This window comes from Polyodon spathula, chromosome 4, assembly GCF_017654505.1.
Source record: "Polyodon spathula isolate WHYD16114869_AA chromosome 4, ASM1765450v1, whole genome shotgun sequence".
Taxonomy (NCBI): Eukaryota; Metazoa; Chordata; class Actinopteri; order Acipenseriformes; family Polyodontidae; genus Polyodon; species Polyodon spathula.
Window position 1 is genome coordinate 77,691,349 of NC_054537.1, and position 15,784 is coordinate 77,707,132.

The window sequence follows — 15,784 nt, forward strand, 5'->3', positions numbered from 1 at the left end:
TTGGTATTTGCTTACTGCAAAGCTCCAACAAGGAGTCTTTGTTTTCACGGTAGTAGTAACCTGTTTGGTCCCAGCTCTCAAGAAGAGGGGGGGGGGGGGTCAGGGGCTCCTTTTTATAGTGAGACGCTCCACAACAAACACAGCTGGTAATGCTTCACTGGCAGAGTATCTGGCGCTCTCCTACAAACGTACACATGCCCCCAAGAGGCCAGTGACACACCTCTGTTCCTTTTACAGTTTATTTTTGTCCTTTAATTGTTTGAAGTCTGTTTTATGTTGTCACTTTCAAATCTCTGTGAATGAGACATGACATTTACAGTGCATATGCAATCTTCAGAAATCAATAAACTCAATTTTTATGATCAATTGAGCATGGCCAATTTTTCTTCATTAAGCTCCTTCCAGATATAGCCTAATTTGTGCTGTGAGATCCCTTAGTACAATTACCTTACCATTGGCCTCCACCTGTGAACCATTAAAGTTGCTGTCACATTTTCTGGATAAAAACCCCACTGTTGAAGGATCATTGGTAAGGCTGTGAATCTGAAGGAAAATGAAGAACAATGAGCATTCTACAGAAGTTAGAGATAAAGTAATACAAATGCATAGATTAGGTAAAGGGTATCCAAGTGTTTGGCTATCCCAGTGAGCACAGTTGGATCAATAATCAGGAAGTGGAAGCTGCATCACACCACCCAGACACTGCCAAGAAAAGGCCGTCCCTCAAAACTCAGTGCTCAAACATGAAGGAGACGTGTGAGAGAAGCCACAGAGAGGCCAACAATCACTTTGAAGGAGCTACAGAGTTCAGTGGCTGGGAGTGGAGTAATGGTGCACCAGTCAACCATATCAAGAGCTCTGCATAACACTGGCCTGTATGGGAGGGTGGCAAGAAAGAAGCCATTACTCAAAAAGTACCATCTGAAAGCACGCCTGGAGTTTGCCAGAAAGCATGAGTTTTGTGGTCAGATGAGACCAAGATAGAGCTTTTTGGCCAAAACTCAAAGCGCTATGTGTAGCGCAAACCTAACACCATCCCTACAGTGAAGTATGGTGGTGGCAGCATCATGCTGTGGGGATGCTTCTCATCAGCAGGGACTGGGCATCTTGTTACAATTGAAGGAAGAATGGATGGAGCAAAATACAGGAAAATACTGCAAGAGAATCTGCTTCAGTCCGCTAAAAAACTGAAGCTTGGGAGGAAATTCACCTTTCAGCAGGACAATGATCCCAAGCACAAGGCCAAAGCAACATTGGAGTGGCTCAAGAACAAAAAGGTGAATGTCCTACAGTGGCCCAGTCAAAGTCCTGATCTCAATCCCATTGAGAATCTGTGGCACTATTTGAAAATTGCAGTCCACAAGCATCGTCCAACCAACCTGAACAACCTGGAGCAAATCTGCCAAGAAGAATGGGCCAAAATCAATCATAGCAAGATATTTCAGTTTTAATTTTTTTTTTAAATATTTCCCAACATAAAACCAATGTCATCTTACAATAATTGATTCTGAGTTTAAGTGTTTTAAAATAAAATAACAAACAGAATGAAATTTCAATGTACCATTTGTAATTCAGTAATATGAGAGAATTGGTCAGGGGTCTGAATACTTTTGCAAGGCACTGTGTGTGTGTGTGTGTGTGTGTGTGTGTGTGTGTGTGTGTGTGTATATATATATATATATATATATATATATATAACTATATATATATATATATATATATAATGTTTATGGCCTCCCAATAACACTGAAGGCTTTAGGCCTACTTTTTTAAAACTTAAACAAAGTCTTACTCTGAATAGGCCCTCTTATGAACAGATTAAATCATTTGACATGTGAAACTTTTTCAGTTAATTTGTTAAATCCACTTGTGATTTCATGTACTTGCACTGAAGGTTACAAAATACTTCTTCAACTCAATAAGGCCATTTTAAAGATCATAAATTCCGAGGTCACATTTGCAAATATCAGGCACTCCTGTTTCACTTCCTGAGCTTGTACTATACCCTTATCATCTCTGCAGCTGCCTTTCACAGAGCTTCCTGAGATGTCAGACTGAACTTTGACTTTCACATCTTATTGCTTTTAAGTTTATTTAACAACAAAAGAGATTATAGAAGATTATTTAAGCCAAACAAGTATCATTCTTCTGAAATAATTAAAAAAAATAACAACATAGGCATCTTGTCTATTAGCTCAGCTGAAAAGGTTTTCTAATCAAGTTCATCTGAAATATGGCCTGCCATCTTATCTCTCTCGCTTTCTCTGAGTCCTTTTGCTCTGCTTGAATAGATAAATATCCCATCTTCAACATACACAGAATAAGGAACACTGTATATAAATGATTTTGTACAAAAAGCTACCACGGGCCACTGTTTTTTTTAATCCATGCTGCCTTTTATGCCAGATAATATATTTGTACTTGTATTGTTATATCAAATATTCTTCGTTGATTGTATTGCTTTCTAGGTTCTCATGCTTATGTTATGGTATGTTCTTTCTGGAACAAATGGTGTCCTTTTGACTGTTTATCAGGAGTTTCATCTGTGCTGGGAAATTATTTGCCTCCTCTTTCTTCAGACCTCATTGAAGCTGTGGTTTCTATTTTACTGCCAGGTTTCTCTTTACAGCGGCTCATTTAATGTCTTTATAGCAAACATTCGTACAGGAAATGCTTTAACACAGCTGCTGTATCTCCATCTATAAGATAACAAACAGTTCTGATGACATATAACCTAACCTGTGATAAGTGGAGGTCTGGTGGTTTTGTTTGCAACAAGTGTTTCTTATTTTATTTACATTTGATGTGCTGAAAAGGATAAAGGCAAAGGAAGCTCAATACATTTCTACATGAAAACACTGCTGGAATTATCACTGTGTCAATGTTGTTCATTGAAATAATTTAAATGAAGTTTTAAAAGAAGTCCTTAATGTGCCTTAAAAGCGAAGTCCAAACAAAAACAAAACCGGCTGCTTATATCTCCAAATGCATGAAGTAATTAAAAGTCCAAAATGATCCGCACACTGCTATTTGAAGAGTGCCCATAAAAAAACCACTATAAAATCTGAATTTCATTTCTAGGACAGGCAAAAAAAGTGATATAGTGCAAAAAGTGCTCAAAGTAGCCTGTAAACGCAGATCAGATGTATTGTATGGTTAGATTACCATTACCAGTGTGGGACTACGGTAAATGCGTAGTGCAAGCATTGGTAAATGTCTGTACAAATGTACCATTGTACAGTGAACTTTTATAGAGGCTGTCTGACAATCCCAACAAACATAAATGACACCAAGCCCAGGCAATACATCACTATGACAGCGAAACAATATTTTACAAATCAAACTAAATTACATTTTATCTTATGCAATCAACTTTACTGTGAAATTGAAGCCTGGAATAGGAAGCAGCCAACAATTTTTGCTACCTGGCAATATACTTTTTTTACTGTATATAACCTAGCCAGTGCACACACATACGGGTAGTCCCTGTGATCTTGTAAATAATTGTAAAATTTATATAAAATCAATACTTTACGAGATTAAGCAAATGAATTTCTCAACGTATATAGGAGTGTATTTAAATGTGTGTTAACCATGAAAGTGACATACAGCGAGATAAATTCAGCCAGTGGATTTCGCACAAAGACCCCAAAACATTTACAGTTTTTGTAGTGTCCGAAGATACAATCAGCAGTGTAAGAGATCTCTGAATCATTCTGGTCCCTTGTCACAGAAATGGCTAGCTCCTTCATGTTCAACACTGAGAGGTTCCTGTGGTATGTGTGTGCTTAAGCTGTTTACAGTATTTATCCATTACTTAAATATTTTCTGAATGATACAAATATTTTATTTTGTTATTTAAACTATATCTAATTGTAAATATCTGAAGAAGGACCCAGCTCTAGCAGCTGTGCTTGTAAAAAATGAGGTAAAACTCGAGTAGTTGCATGGCTTGTTCCATTTGTGTCATTTACTTTCAGGCACAAATGTGAATAAGTTTATTTAATTGCAAAAATATAAATTGCACATAAATGCTGATTTACATTACATATAACGGTTTAAATATCAAGCTACAAATCTACAAAGCGATCCAAATGAAGTGTTCTTACCAGTCCCAGACTGGACATATTATCATGTTTGCCTTCTCTTCCCAACAGATTATCTGAGTTTTTATTTTTGTGTTTTGTTTAAAAATATTACCCATGTAAAAAAAATGAAAAGCTATTTTTAAAACTATATGGGGCACTGCACCATGTGTATAATAGTTTAATTCAAATAAAATAATACGGTTAAAATATGTAATAAACAGCGCTTGAACAGCGGTTTTCAACCCGTTTCAGCGGAACATATTAAACAAAAACAAGTTTACAGCATAGAAGAAAATTAAAAACGTGTTCTGAAGTATACAAAGATATTTTCATGTAACTCGTCATTACCCATAATATCTAAGTAGTATTTATACATGGAAAATTGATCAAACATTAAAGAAGCAGTTGTCTTCTTAACTCGCTATGTGTCCATACGTGGTTGGAGTTATGAATGGGTGCAGCGGAAGCATCGCCTAAACGGACATGACGCTAGCCAATGGGAAAGTCCTGTGCGTAAGGCTATGACGTCAGACGTCGTCGTGTGGGGATTGGAATGTTACAGTGTAGCAGTCGGAACCACTAAGCCCTTGGTAAGTGGACGCTAGGATCAGGGACTTTCCAGTTTACAACTGTTCGAGCTCTCTCTGTCTAGAGAGATCGCAGCATTGAAATCTTTGTAAACCTTGGCACCCGTGATTGCTTTCAGAGAGACAAGAAATGCCAGGATTTGTATGGTTACAGTGCTTTAAATAAACTACGAGCTTTGTTCAAGACTCATGAAATAACCCCCAGATTCTAGCGAGATTCTGATTCTGTGGTGCGTTGGTCCGTCCATGGTGTTAAAATATATGATCTCCGCGGCTTGTTTGTGTCCCTGCATTTAAACAGAGGGGGCTCTCCGTGCTGTGCAGCAGTCCAACTCGGACTCACTCAGTGGAAGTAGTTCGTCGGTTTCAGCAAGCTTGTGGTCGGCTACTGGGAGAGAAACACATCGGCTGGTTAAAACGAACAGTCATGATCCCATTGCTAGATTAGACGATACACCACCAACACCGGTTTGTAAAATGATAGACAGAAGGGGAGAAAGATAAAGAAGTCGCCCACATGCGCTGGATCAATCTAAGGATTTGGGAACGGAATACGAAGGTGGTGGAGGACAACTGTTTGAAATCTTTGCAGACTGGAAGATGGCGGGTTGGATCTGGAAGTGGTGATAGCGAAACTTCGGGGGTTTTTGGGTTTATTTGTAAAAATCTCGACCCAAACAGGACACATGCAGGCCAAAAAACGCTATTTAATCTTGCTGTCCGCCGGCGTCTGTCTGATTCTACTGTTCTACTTTGGAGGCTTGCAAGTTCGAGCTAGGAGGAGGACTCCGAACCGGCGTGAGGATCATAGCAGAAATGTTTTTCATTCGGGTCCGGATCAGACCTGGCCGCATTTTTCAGACCATTTACAACCATTTATACCTTGGGATCAATTGGAAAACGAGGATTACAACGTGCACATATCTCCAAAACAGAAAAGGGACGCGAATTCAAGCATTTACAAAGGTAAACGGTGTCGCATGGAGTCATGCTTTGATTTCTCAATCTGCAAGAAAAACGGCTTTAAAGTATACACATATCCTCAACAAAAGGGGGAGAAAATCTCGGAAAGTTACCAAAATATCTTGTCAGCGATCGAGACATCCAGGTTCTACACATCAGACCCCAGCCAAGCCTGTCTGTTTGTCCTAAGTTTGGATACTTTGGACAGAGACCAGCTCTCTCCTCAGTACGTCCATAGCTTGAAAACAAAAGTCCAAAACCTCCCCCTATGGAACAATGGTAGAAATCACTTAATTTTTAATTTATATTCGGGCACATGGCCCGATTACACAGAAGACTTGGGATTTGATATCGGCCAGGCCATGTTAGCAAAAGCTAGCATCGGGACCGAAAACTTTAGACCTAATTTTGATGTTTCTATCCCGTTATTTTCTAAAGATCACCCCAGGACAGGTGGAGACAGGGGTTATTTAAAGTTTAATACAGTCCCACCTTTTAGGAAATACATGCTGGTGTTCAAAGGGAAGCGATATTTGACTGGGATCGGGTCAGACACTAGGAATGCCTTATACCATGTACACAATGCGGAGGATGTAGTCCTACTGACTACCTGCAAACATGGCAAAGACTGGCAAAAGCACAAGGACGCCCGTTGCGATAAAGACAACGCAGAATATGACAAGTAAGTGAAGGGTTAAGTTTTTCTTACCAGTTGTACAAAAGTGATGACATGTATTACATTTGGGTACATAGGTGCAGCTGGCTGTCTTGCAGTACAACAAATGTCATGCAGTAAAGGTTTTGTCATTTTCGCAAATTAAGCCCTCGACGAATCACATTTTTTTCTACAGCAGTATGGGGTTTTAACTTGTTTATTATGTATATTGCGTTATTAGGTATAGATTAAAGTATCACATGTAATTAAGCCTGTAAAATGCAGTCGTTAAAATTCCAACAGAAGAGCTTCTTTGGCATGGTCACGGGGATATAATCATGCCATATTACAACCTGCTGGTAGTTAAATTTTGCCATCTCCTTGTTTAACGGCATTAGAACACCTTGTCAGGACTGGCAAAAATATCTGGCCAGTCTAATAAAGGAACTTGCTGGGTCTTTTTAGACGTGAATGAAAAACACACACCACTTCATTATGAAACTGTTTGTGTAAATCATTATTTTTAGACAAAAAATAAATAAAATAAAAATCAGTGTTGTTGGTCTCGGTTTTTTTTTTTTTTTTTTTTTTTTTTGGAAAAAAAAAACTGAGTTAGCTTAAATGTTTTACCAACTACCGATCTCCCGCACTGATGTTGTGCTTGTGCAATCCATTAATAATAGTGAAGTATGCTTCACAGAAGAGAAGCATCATTTTAATCCAGATAGGGAGGCCATCATTAGGAATCCCTGCTGCTGTGTATGCCTAATGAGCAGTTTCATGACGAAGTTAAGTCTAGTCTGTGACATCCTGTTTGCAGACCTATGCATTGTCATCTGTGTAGGTCAGTAGAAATTACCATAAGACAGTGTGTATTACAGACAAGAACATATTGAACTTATACTAGAGTTCATTCCAGCTGAAGTGGACCAAATCCTGGGCAGTGGCTTGGACCATTTGGGTAGAAGAGTCATAAGCCACATGCGATGGAGGAACTGTCTCCAGTGTCCTTGTTGTGCACATGCAAAGTAAGAGCTGTGTGACTTGTGCCCCACATTGTGAGAACCAGGGGTGTGTGTGTGTAAAGAGCACACATTCTAGTTCAGGGCTACTCAACCCTGGTCCTGGAGGGATGCTGTCCCTCCTGGTTTATGTTCTAACTGTACACTAAATTGATTACCTTGACCAATTAAGCTTCTAATAAACAATTAATTGGTCCAGTTAAGTAATTTAGGGTACAGTTGGAACAAAAACCAGGAACGATAGCGGCCCTCCAGGACCAGGGTTGAGTAGCCCTGTTCTAGTTGATTGCCTTTTGACATAATTTATCTCCTGTGTGGATGACCAAGACAATGGTATAATTTTAAAGCATATTTCCAAATACCAAAATGAGTAGACGCAAATTTTAGGTTCACTTTAGCTAGAATGATACCCATACTACTAAATTCAATACTTTATTTTATACTTGTTTTGCAAAATGAAGCACTTTTTAAAATACGATTTCTCACTTTATGGTGGTTTCTTATTATTTCTACCATCAAAGAAAATTATGTAAAAGTATGCATAATGAAAGGAACCCTTTGTGTCCCCCTGAATCAGAACTTCTTGACAAAATAAAACCAGTCTTTACTTAACAATACATACAATGCAATACATGGTCTGTAGCCTTTAAATACTCAGTTTGGGCAATGTTGTTGTTGTTGTTGTTGTTGTTGTTTTTTTTTTAAATTATATATATAGTTGTCAGGTATGTCAACACTAGATGATGAAACACTAGATCCCTGTGATATAAAAGCGGAAAAAAATAAAACCTTTATTTTATTTGCATTATCTAGTCTCTAAGTCACCTTGGATAAAGGATTCTGCTAAATAAACATATAATAATAATGTAGCTGTTGAGGGAGCCTGTCCCATAGGCAGCACATTATTGTCACTGCAGGAACTTCTCCAGCCTAGTTCTTGCTTACTGTTAGGTCAGTACAATTCCTTCAATCAGTGTCATGTTACTGAGTTGGATAGTTATTGAGCTTTTTCTCAATGTCAACAGACCTTAAAGTTCCTTTCCTAATTATAATTAGGCCTAATCCAAAATGTGGTATTCTTTCATGTTACAATTATCCCAAACTTAACCAGCAGAGGTGTTTTTTTTTTTTTTTTTTTTTTTTTTAATGAGTTGATAGGGAGAAGTAAGGGCTGTGTTGAAAAATATCCTTTCTGATGTTTGGGGATGTCCTGAGGTAAATATGAGACCTGCAAAACTTTGGGTATGAATGTGAATCCTTCCCAATCATCAAATGTTAATATTAAACAAACAAAAGTAATCTTGAAAGAGTATGGTTATGTGACCCTGAGAAGTGTTAGACTTCAATAGAGATGTAGTAAATATTGAATGTAGCAGGGAATATAGCGTTTGGAGAGATTGGGGATTGAAAACATGCAAGAGTAATCGTGCGTGTTATTTTTTTTAGCAATTCGCAGCCCCAGATATTTTTTTTGATAATCTAACCTTTATTTCTGTAAGATTACTGGAAGGGTTGGCTAAATCAACTTATGGTGTGTGTTGTATAATTATTATTTTTTAATTTTTGGAAATGTTTTCCTGAAATGAACAGTGTCAGCAACCAGGCTCATACTAAATTTTCTCTGACTGGATTTCCCTCTTGAAAGACTGGATCTTTAAGTAGGTAATCAATTAAGTACCTGCAGGTTGGTCACTTTAGAAGGAACCCTACCTGGCTCTGATAGTATAGTACATTATTGTATTTACACCGGGTGCAGGAGAACTTAATTTCCACACCCCTGATGATTTATAATTTGTCTGTGAAAAAAACAAAAATCTGATCTGTGAGTGATATGTTCTGATTTTATTTCATTTTTTGGAAATTGCAACATGGGGTTAAGTTATGTACATTGCAATGCCACGTGACTCAATTTAAATTGCTAGAGTTGGCAAAGTTGATTGGATCTTGTCTTGGATTGATTGACAACTTTCCTGGGAAGGGAAGGGCAGGAATCCTCTTTCCCATGAAACGTCTGCCCACTTCTTACTGGCAGCTAGCATGACGATTAGTTACAAAACCAAAAAAGTTGAATCATCTGCCTTCTCCCTGGAGTATTTCATAATCTCAATATGTCCTGGAGCCATGTGCATATTAGTGTACGAAATGGTATAGTCTGAAGTACCAGAAAAATGATACAACACGTAGCAATGGCTATCTGCAACAAAGCTCATTACAGACTGATCTGGTAAAACCCTTCAATACAAGGTATTTCTGTTTGTTGGTTTCAGCCCTCAGTTGTTTCACTGTCTCCTTGCACCCTTGCTACTGAGATGTTTGGTTCCTCTCTCGTTTCATATACAAGGTATTTCTCCACACAGAGAATCCATGCAGTTTAATTGGACAAGGGGAAGTTCTGTTAATTCAGCTTCTACTGTGTTCTGGGAGAGACTGCATGAAAGCCATTTTCCTTTTATCATACACATAATCTAATCCAGCATAACCTGCAAACATTAATTCTGGTATTGCATTACACATAATCCAAAATAGACACTAGTCCATGCCAAAAAACAAAACAAGCGATATTCTTGGAAGCCATTATGAAAAGCAAAAATCATGCAAATGGCACTAGACTGACCTTGTTTTCCAGTTTGTTCACTAATAAATACAAAGCTATCTTTTTGGTGTACGTTTTGGGCCTCTGGAGCTGTGTGTTACTTTTTAGCTGATATGACTGATGCTGTTTTTGCATGGGGTCTTTCGTGTCTTGAAACCGAGGGATTGCCAGCCTGAACATACAGTAGTCTCCTCTGTGGGCTTCCATTGGGAAATGCTTGCATTGAAAATGTTCTCCCAGTACTAATTCAGCAGTTATTTTACAGTAAATATCTGCTTGCTGACTCCGCTGCCTGCATGCTGGGTGAAAGTGGGTTTCCAGTTAGCCTTGTATAATCATTACAGTGGCTTCAGGGACTGGTATTTTCCTTTTAATCAGAATTACTTACATGCAGTTTTGTTTTGTGCATTCAGCTCAGTCTTGAAGGGCACACCCGGTGTCCCCAAGAGACTGCGCTTGAACAGTTTTAACTTTTTGTTTCTATGCAACCAGTCTTTTGCCAGTATTGTGTCTGATAACATGTTCTATTTGTTGTCTCAATTTTGTTGCCACTACAGTACTAAGACAAAATTGTTAATCTGTAATCTGCACATATTTTATCCAATATGTGCAATATGAAATCCACACTGCCATTTACTCAAGTGTGAGTTTTTTTTTTGTTGATTCTTTGCAGGGTGGTGGTTACATGTTCTCTTCTTCTTAATGGCAGACATTTGAGCCAATAGAGTTTTGAATGTCCGCGAGAGTAATGGATTTATGATGAAAACATGTCTTGTCAATAGCTGTTTCTATCTTTTTTTTTTTTTTTTTTTCAAAAGTTAATAGATTTTTTTCAGGTGTTCAGACAGCATTATTTATTGGTATTGGAGTTTAACAAAAACATCTCTTGGCTACTTATTGGACAATACAAGAATTGGATAAGATTGGATAAGAAGGTGGTGTTACGGTGTTAAACCAAGACAAGTTGTTCAAATGTATTAATTTCCTAAACCCATTTTTATCCCCTTACTAGTGCATATTCTGTAGTAGAGGCTTACTTGCATAGGCCATATGTCTACGTTACAGCTTATCCAATTATGATGAAACTTGCTAAGGACATTATCTGGTGGGGGTGGGTGAATGTCACTGACGTGTTTGTTGTGTTTCAGCAACTGGCAGCATTGAGAGTCATGGCATTAAGTGAACAAAGGACTGAAAGGAAGGAAGTGGTAATGGTTCTAGACAGTGTAGGGGTTTTATTGTTTCATTAATGTGGAAGGGGACTTTGTGGAATGAATGCAACTGTACTTCTAATAAGGGTTGGATCAGTTCATTAATAAAACTGTAATGCAATGTCCTATTGGTTGCTTCAGAGTCTGCTTTTTACCCGATGTGGTAACAGTGAAAACAAACAGTATGTGATGAATTGCAATGCAAGTATATGGATGTGCATGCTCAATTATTAGGTCTTGTTTACACAACCTGTTTAAACCTGTGTTTTCAATAGAAACTTTGTAACTGAGTGGAATAAAAACTTTTAAAGCTGATGCAGAATTTGCCTCTGGTAAACAGGTGAACATTTCCTGTTGAATCATTGCTAGTGTTTTGTGTTTATATATGTGTCTATATATATATATATATATATATATATATATATATATATATATATATATATATATATATATATATATATATTTTTTAATATATAAAAACTTTAGAAAGTATTAAATAACACTTTCAAAGCATTTTTGTTTATGTCTAACACTTCAAAAGCATTTTTGTTTATGTCAGCATTACTTGGAAGTGAAGTGTTATAGGTAGAAAATGGCTTTCAAAACCTGTAGCTTCTAAACTCACCTGCCTTTGCCATCGCCTTAGCAGATACAAATCTGATGAATAAAATGGCCCCCTGTCTTTTTGTACTGTTTTTACTGGTAACATGCTGCACTTTGTATTTGACATTTGTGTCTCTTTGATGGATTAAAATGAATAATGTGCTGGTGCCAGTGGGTAAAGTCAGAGTTACTCAACCTTTCTACTGTTTGTTCAACAATTCCCAGCCATCACTCTATTGTGAAGCAGTGAAGACCATTGCAAAGGAATGCTTGTTCTCTCTAACTCTTGAAAAGGGCAGTCTGACCCCTCCAGCAAAACCAAAAAACATACAGCCAGCCGGTGATTAGAGCTATGGTGGGTGATGGGTTAAAATGGTCTTAGGCAACATGGCTGCTTGATACTTTTGTTGTGCAAATTGACACTACTGTAGGAATGCCATGCACGTTAAAACCGCAAGGACAGTTTGCTCTCTCTGGTGATAAATGCTTATTTTTTTTCTGTTTATTTCTTGCTTTACAAACTTGAAAGGTGACCAATAAATTATTATTATTATTATTATTATTTATTATTATTATTATTTTTATTATTTTGATGATGAGCCCAACAGTAATAAAAATAATATTTCTATTCAAAAGTATATAAAAAATAATTGTTCTCCAAACTGGCTTCGACCTCTGTAGAAATGATCTTAAGCGCATATTGTTTTGGCTTCACTGTAAGCAAACGTTCATATTAAAGATTTAATTCTAGATGAACCTCTTGTATTATGTCAATGAAGCTGGCATCGTTCTTGTCACAACAGTGTTGTGATTTAAGAATTTGTGACAAAGTTGTCTTAGTGCAGATAAAAGTAACTTGCCTTGCCTTTTGATACCAGCACATACAAAAGAGTGTAGTCTGTTTTATTCTGAAATCTGCTGTCTATATCATTTATATACATACCTTTTTTATTTTAAAGTGCTTTTGAATAAGTCGTGTATTCTTCCAATAAATCATTCAGGCAGTGAATTATTTTAAAAGCAACATACCACTGTACTTTTTTCTCATTCAAGTATTAATTCTTTGTAGAGATACAAAGCTTTTTTTTTTTTGTTTGTTTGTTTTTTTATTCCATATTGCGACTCATGGAATTAAACAGTCGAAAAAAAAATTGTAAAGGATTTCCAGCAGTAAGTCATCGCTTCCTGGCTTAACCATAGTGATTACTTACAAAGAGGGTTTCTAAAGCACAATACCTCACCATGAGTTCAATAAGTAAAATGTACTTCCAATCAATAAAAAAAAGATGTTTTTGAAAAACCTTTCTGCTGCGAGAGACTTTTCCTTAGAGCTTTTGTAATGCTCAATTCTTCACCTAACTACCCCCCCACTACCACCACATAAGCCCCAGCCTGGTGTGCCCTAGAGTGTTTTTTTTCTCCCTCAATTGAACCAGTTGACAGTGCCGTTTTATTTTCCAACTTGCTTTTGAACTTTGTGAACCACACAATCGTTGTCCTGAAACTTCACCGGCACTCATTAATTCATTAATTCATGACACTTCACGGATCGTTGGGCCTGCTCTTGGGGAAGAGAAAGAACCAGAATGTCTGGCAGAGAGAATTACTTTTGAGAGCACCAAGAGATTTGGCTGGTCTCCAGGCAAAGTCTGAGCTCCAGCCCCCCATTATTTTTTGACAGTTCCTTTTTCAAATTGTTTTGGCAATTTGTTACTGGAACAATCAATTTTCTCCCCTGCTCATTTGTAGCTTCTGACTAAACGTGATGGATGAAACATTTTGTTTTGAATGGTTGAGACATGCACATTGGATTGGGATAGTGGAGTTGGTTTTTTTGTGTTTGATAAACACACTTGCAATGGGGTACAAAATGCCTAGTTTTTCTTTTAAAGATGGTCTTTTTTAAAAGTACAGCCTGACTTGCATAACTTAAACATTTGTCTTCCAGATTAGTTAGTTTAATTTAGATTTTATGATTGGGTGATTGAGACAGTATACCTAACATAAAGAAGCCAAGACAATGATGTTTAAAGTTGTCAGCTTGAAGCAAAAGAAAAAAACAAAACTGAGGTCACTCAAGCACGTGAAAGTCTTTTTACCTTAGACATACCTCAGTGCAGGCTGAAAAATAACTTGAAACTCTAGAACCTCAGTAGATGGATAGGTTGATGACTAGGGACGTACCTCGAGTGATTTAATATGCTACATCCAACAGAATATATTAGTGGTGCTTTATACCTGTCAGAAAAGACACTGTGAGGGTTGAGTGGTCAGACTGTTTGTTTAGATTATTGGGTTTAGTTCAATACAGTGTGTAAAAAGGAACGTTCTACCTTAGACATTTTGATGGTGCACTGGTGTGACACGAAATATAGAGCGGATTATGAATCAGCAGTTGGACCGTCGATTTCACATGGCCAGGTGGTTTCCTTGCAGCTTGTTTTAGGACTCTGCTCCAGAATAATACTGTGCAGTTACTGTTCTGTTTGTTCAGCACATTTGCAATTTAAATAGTACTTCTCAGCAATTGACAGGCTGTACAGTTGCCTTTACTAATATAAGCAAAAACAACATATGAAGCCAAACAACTGCCTTTTTTGTAAGTGTTGTGTAGGAATATTTATAAACCTTGGTTTTATTTTAGCAATATCAAATATTTTATGATCTATAATATAAAATAGTGCTAAAATAGAATGCCCGTTATATAAAGTATATAAAATCTAATTTGTGAAATAAATACGTGTTGAAGGATGTTTTAAGCTACTCTTTCTTTGAAATCAGTGACAGTCAATCTGCTGTAATGCAATGTTTTAAAGATGCCTCTTTACTGTATACTGTATGTTTAACTTGGTGGCTAGGATAGGCTGTTGCCCATCATCAATATATATATTTTTTCACTTTTTTTAAAGTTTTAATGTTTTAATACAATTTGTTTCCTTTAAAAAGTAATGTTGAGCATACTGAAGAATCATTTCAAATGAACTTTTTCAGTATGCCGTAAGCAGATTTAATAAACTGAACTTTGGCTGGTGTGAAATGCATTTAAATTGTGTGCTGACAACAATGTACTTTCATGTGTTAAAGTATTATGAGAGGACTGGTCTGTTTTCAGGACCATGACGTTCTGCAGTTTGCATGATTCATGAGTTTTACAAAAGCTAGCTGTCAGCCACTATTGTCACAGGCTTACAGTATAGTATACTGTCAAGAGTTTCCCTGCTTCCAATACAGATAGGCCTTGCAGTGCTAATGGAGTCATAGAGTTGGGTATTATTTTTAATTTATTTTGTTAGTCACATTTGTATCCAGGTATAGGGAATATTTTTGTAATTTCAACTGCTGCTGTGAGTAGATGGCAAGTTTTATTGTTCTGCTTCAAAGGCCACCATGAAGATCTTTTAAGAAAGTCGTAAAATCAGCTCCCAGTGGGACTGGGCATTAAACTCCGTAATCTGGTTTTGTGATTTGTCGCAAAGCTGGAAGCGAGAACTGTTGTCAATGTGTTTTTCTTTTTAAGCGACTGAGATTGGGGCTGTTCCTGTGGCTGCTTGTTGGCTAAATTCAGTGGCTTTAAAACTGGCTGTTGAAGCAACACAGACCGTGGTATTAGACTTTAAGAGTCTTGATTCTTGTTGTTGGTTTGTGACATCAGGGAATGTGGCTAAAAACATTAAAAAAATAATTATGAGGTGATTCCTTTCTTTCTGGCCTTTCATTCAGGGAATGCGTTTTTTTAATAAATACCAGATTATTCAGCGGTTGCCAAGGCAGGGGATTAGCGAAGGCTTTACTACAGTAGCGGTTCATTATACCATTACATTGCTAACAAAACTATGACTAACCTTCTGGTGTTTAGAAGAGAGACTTGAAAGTGGCCAACTTATTTAAAGTAATGCTAGGATGAATATCCGAACGGAAATTTTTTTTTTTAACATGCCCGTGTCTGTCAGAAATTAGTTGAATTGTGAGATTTTGTATATAAATTGTAACAGAGGCCAGTGGCGGGATTTCCTCTGCTCGCTTTCCCTTGCTTGTCACCTGCTTGCCGCTGTCGCTGCTGCT

The 15,784-nt window shown here is 37.3% G+C and overlaps 1 protein-coding gene across 1 annotated transcript in view; it reads left to right on the forward strand.

Annotated features, from left to right (window-relative positions):
- The first annotated feature begins 4,659 nt into the window (after positions 1-4,659).
- LOC121314898 (exostosin-1) overlaps positions 4,660-15,784 on the forward strand; it is a 95,311-nt gene continuing 84,186 nt past the window's right edge. The window contains exon 1 of the mRNA XM_041248640.1: positions 4,660-6,320. Coding sequence (XP_041104574.1) covers positions 5,362-6,320 — 959 coding nt within the window. The 5' untranslated portion in view covers positions 4,660-5,361. The remainder of the gene's footprint in view (positions 6,321-15,784) is intronic.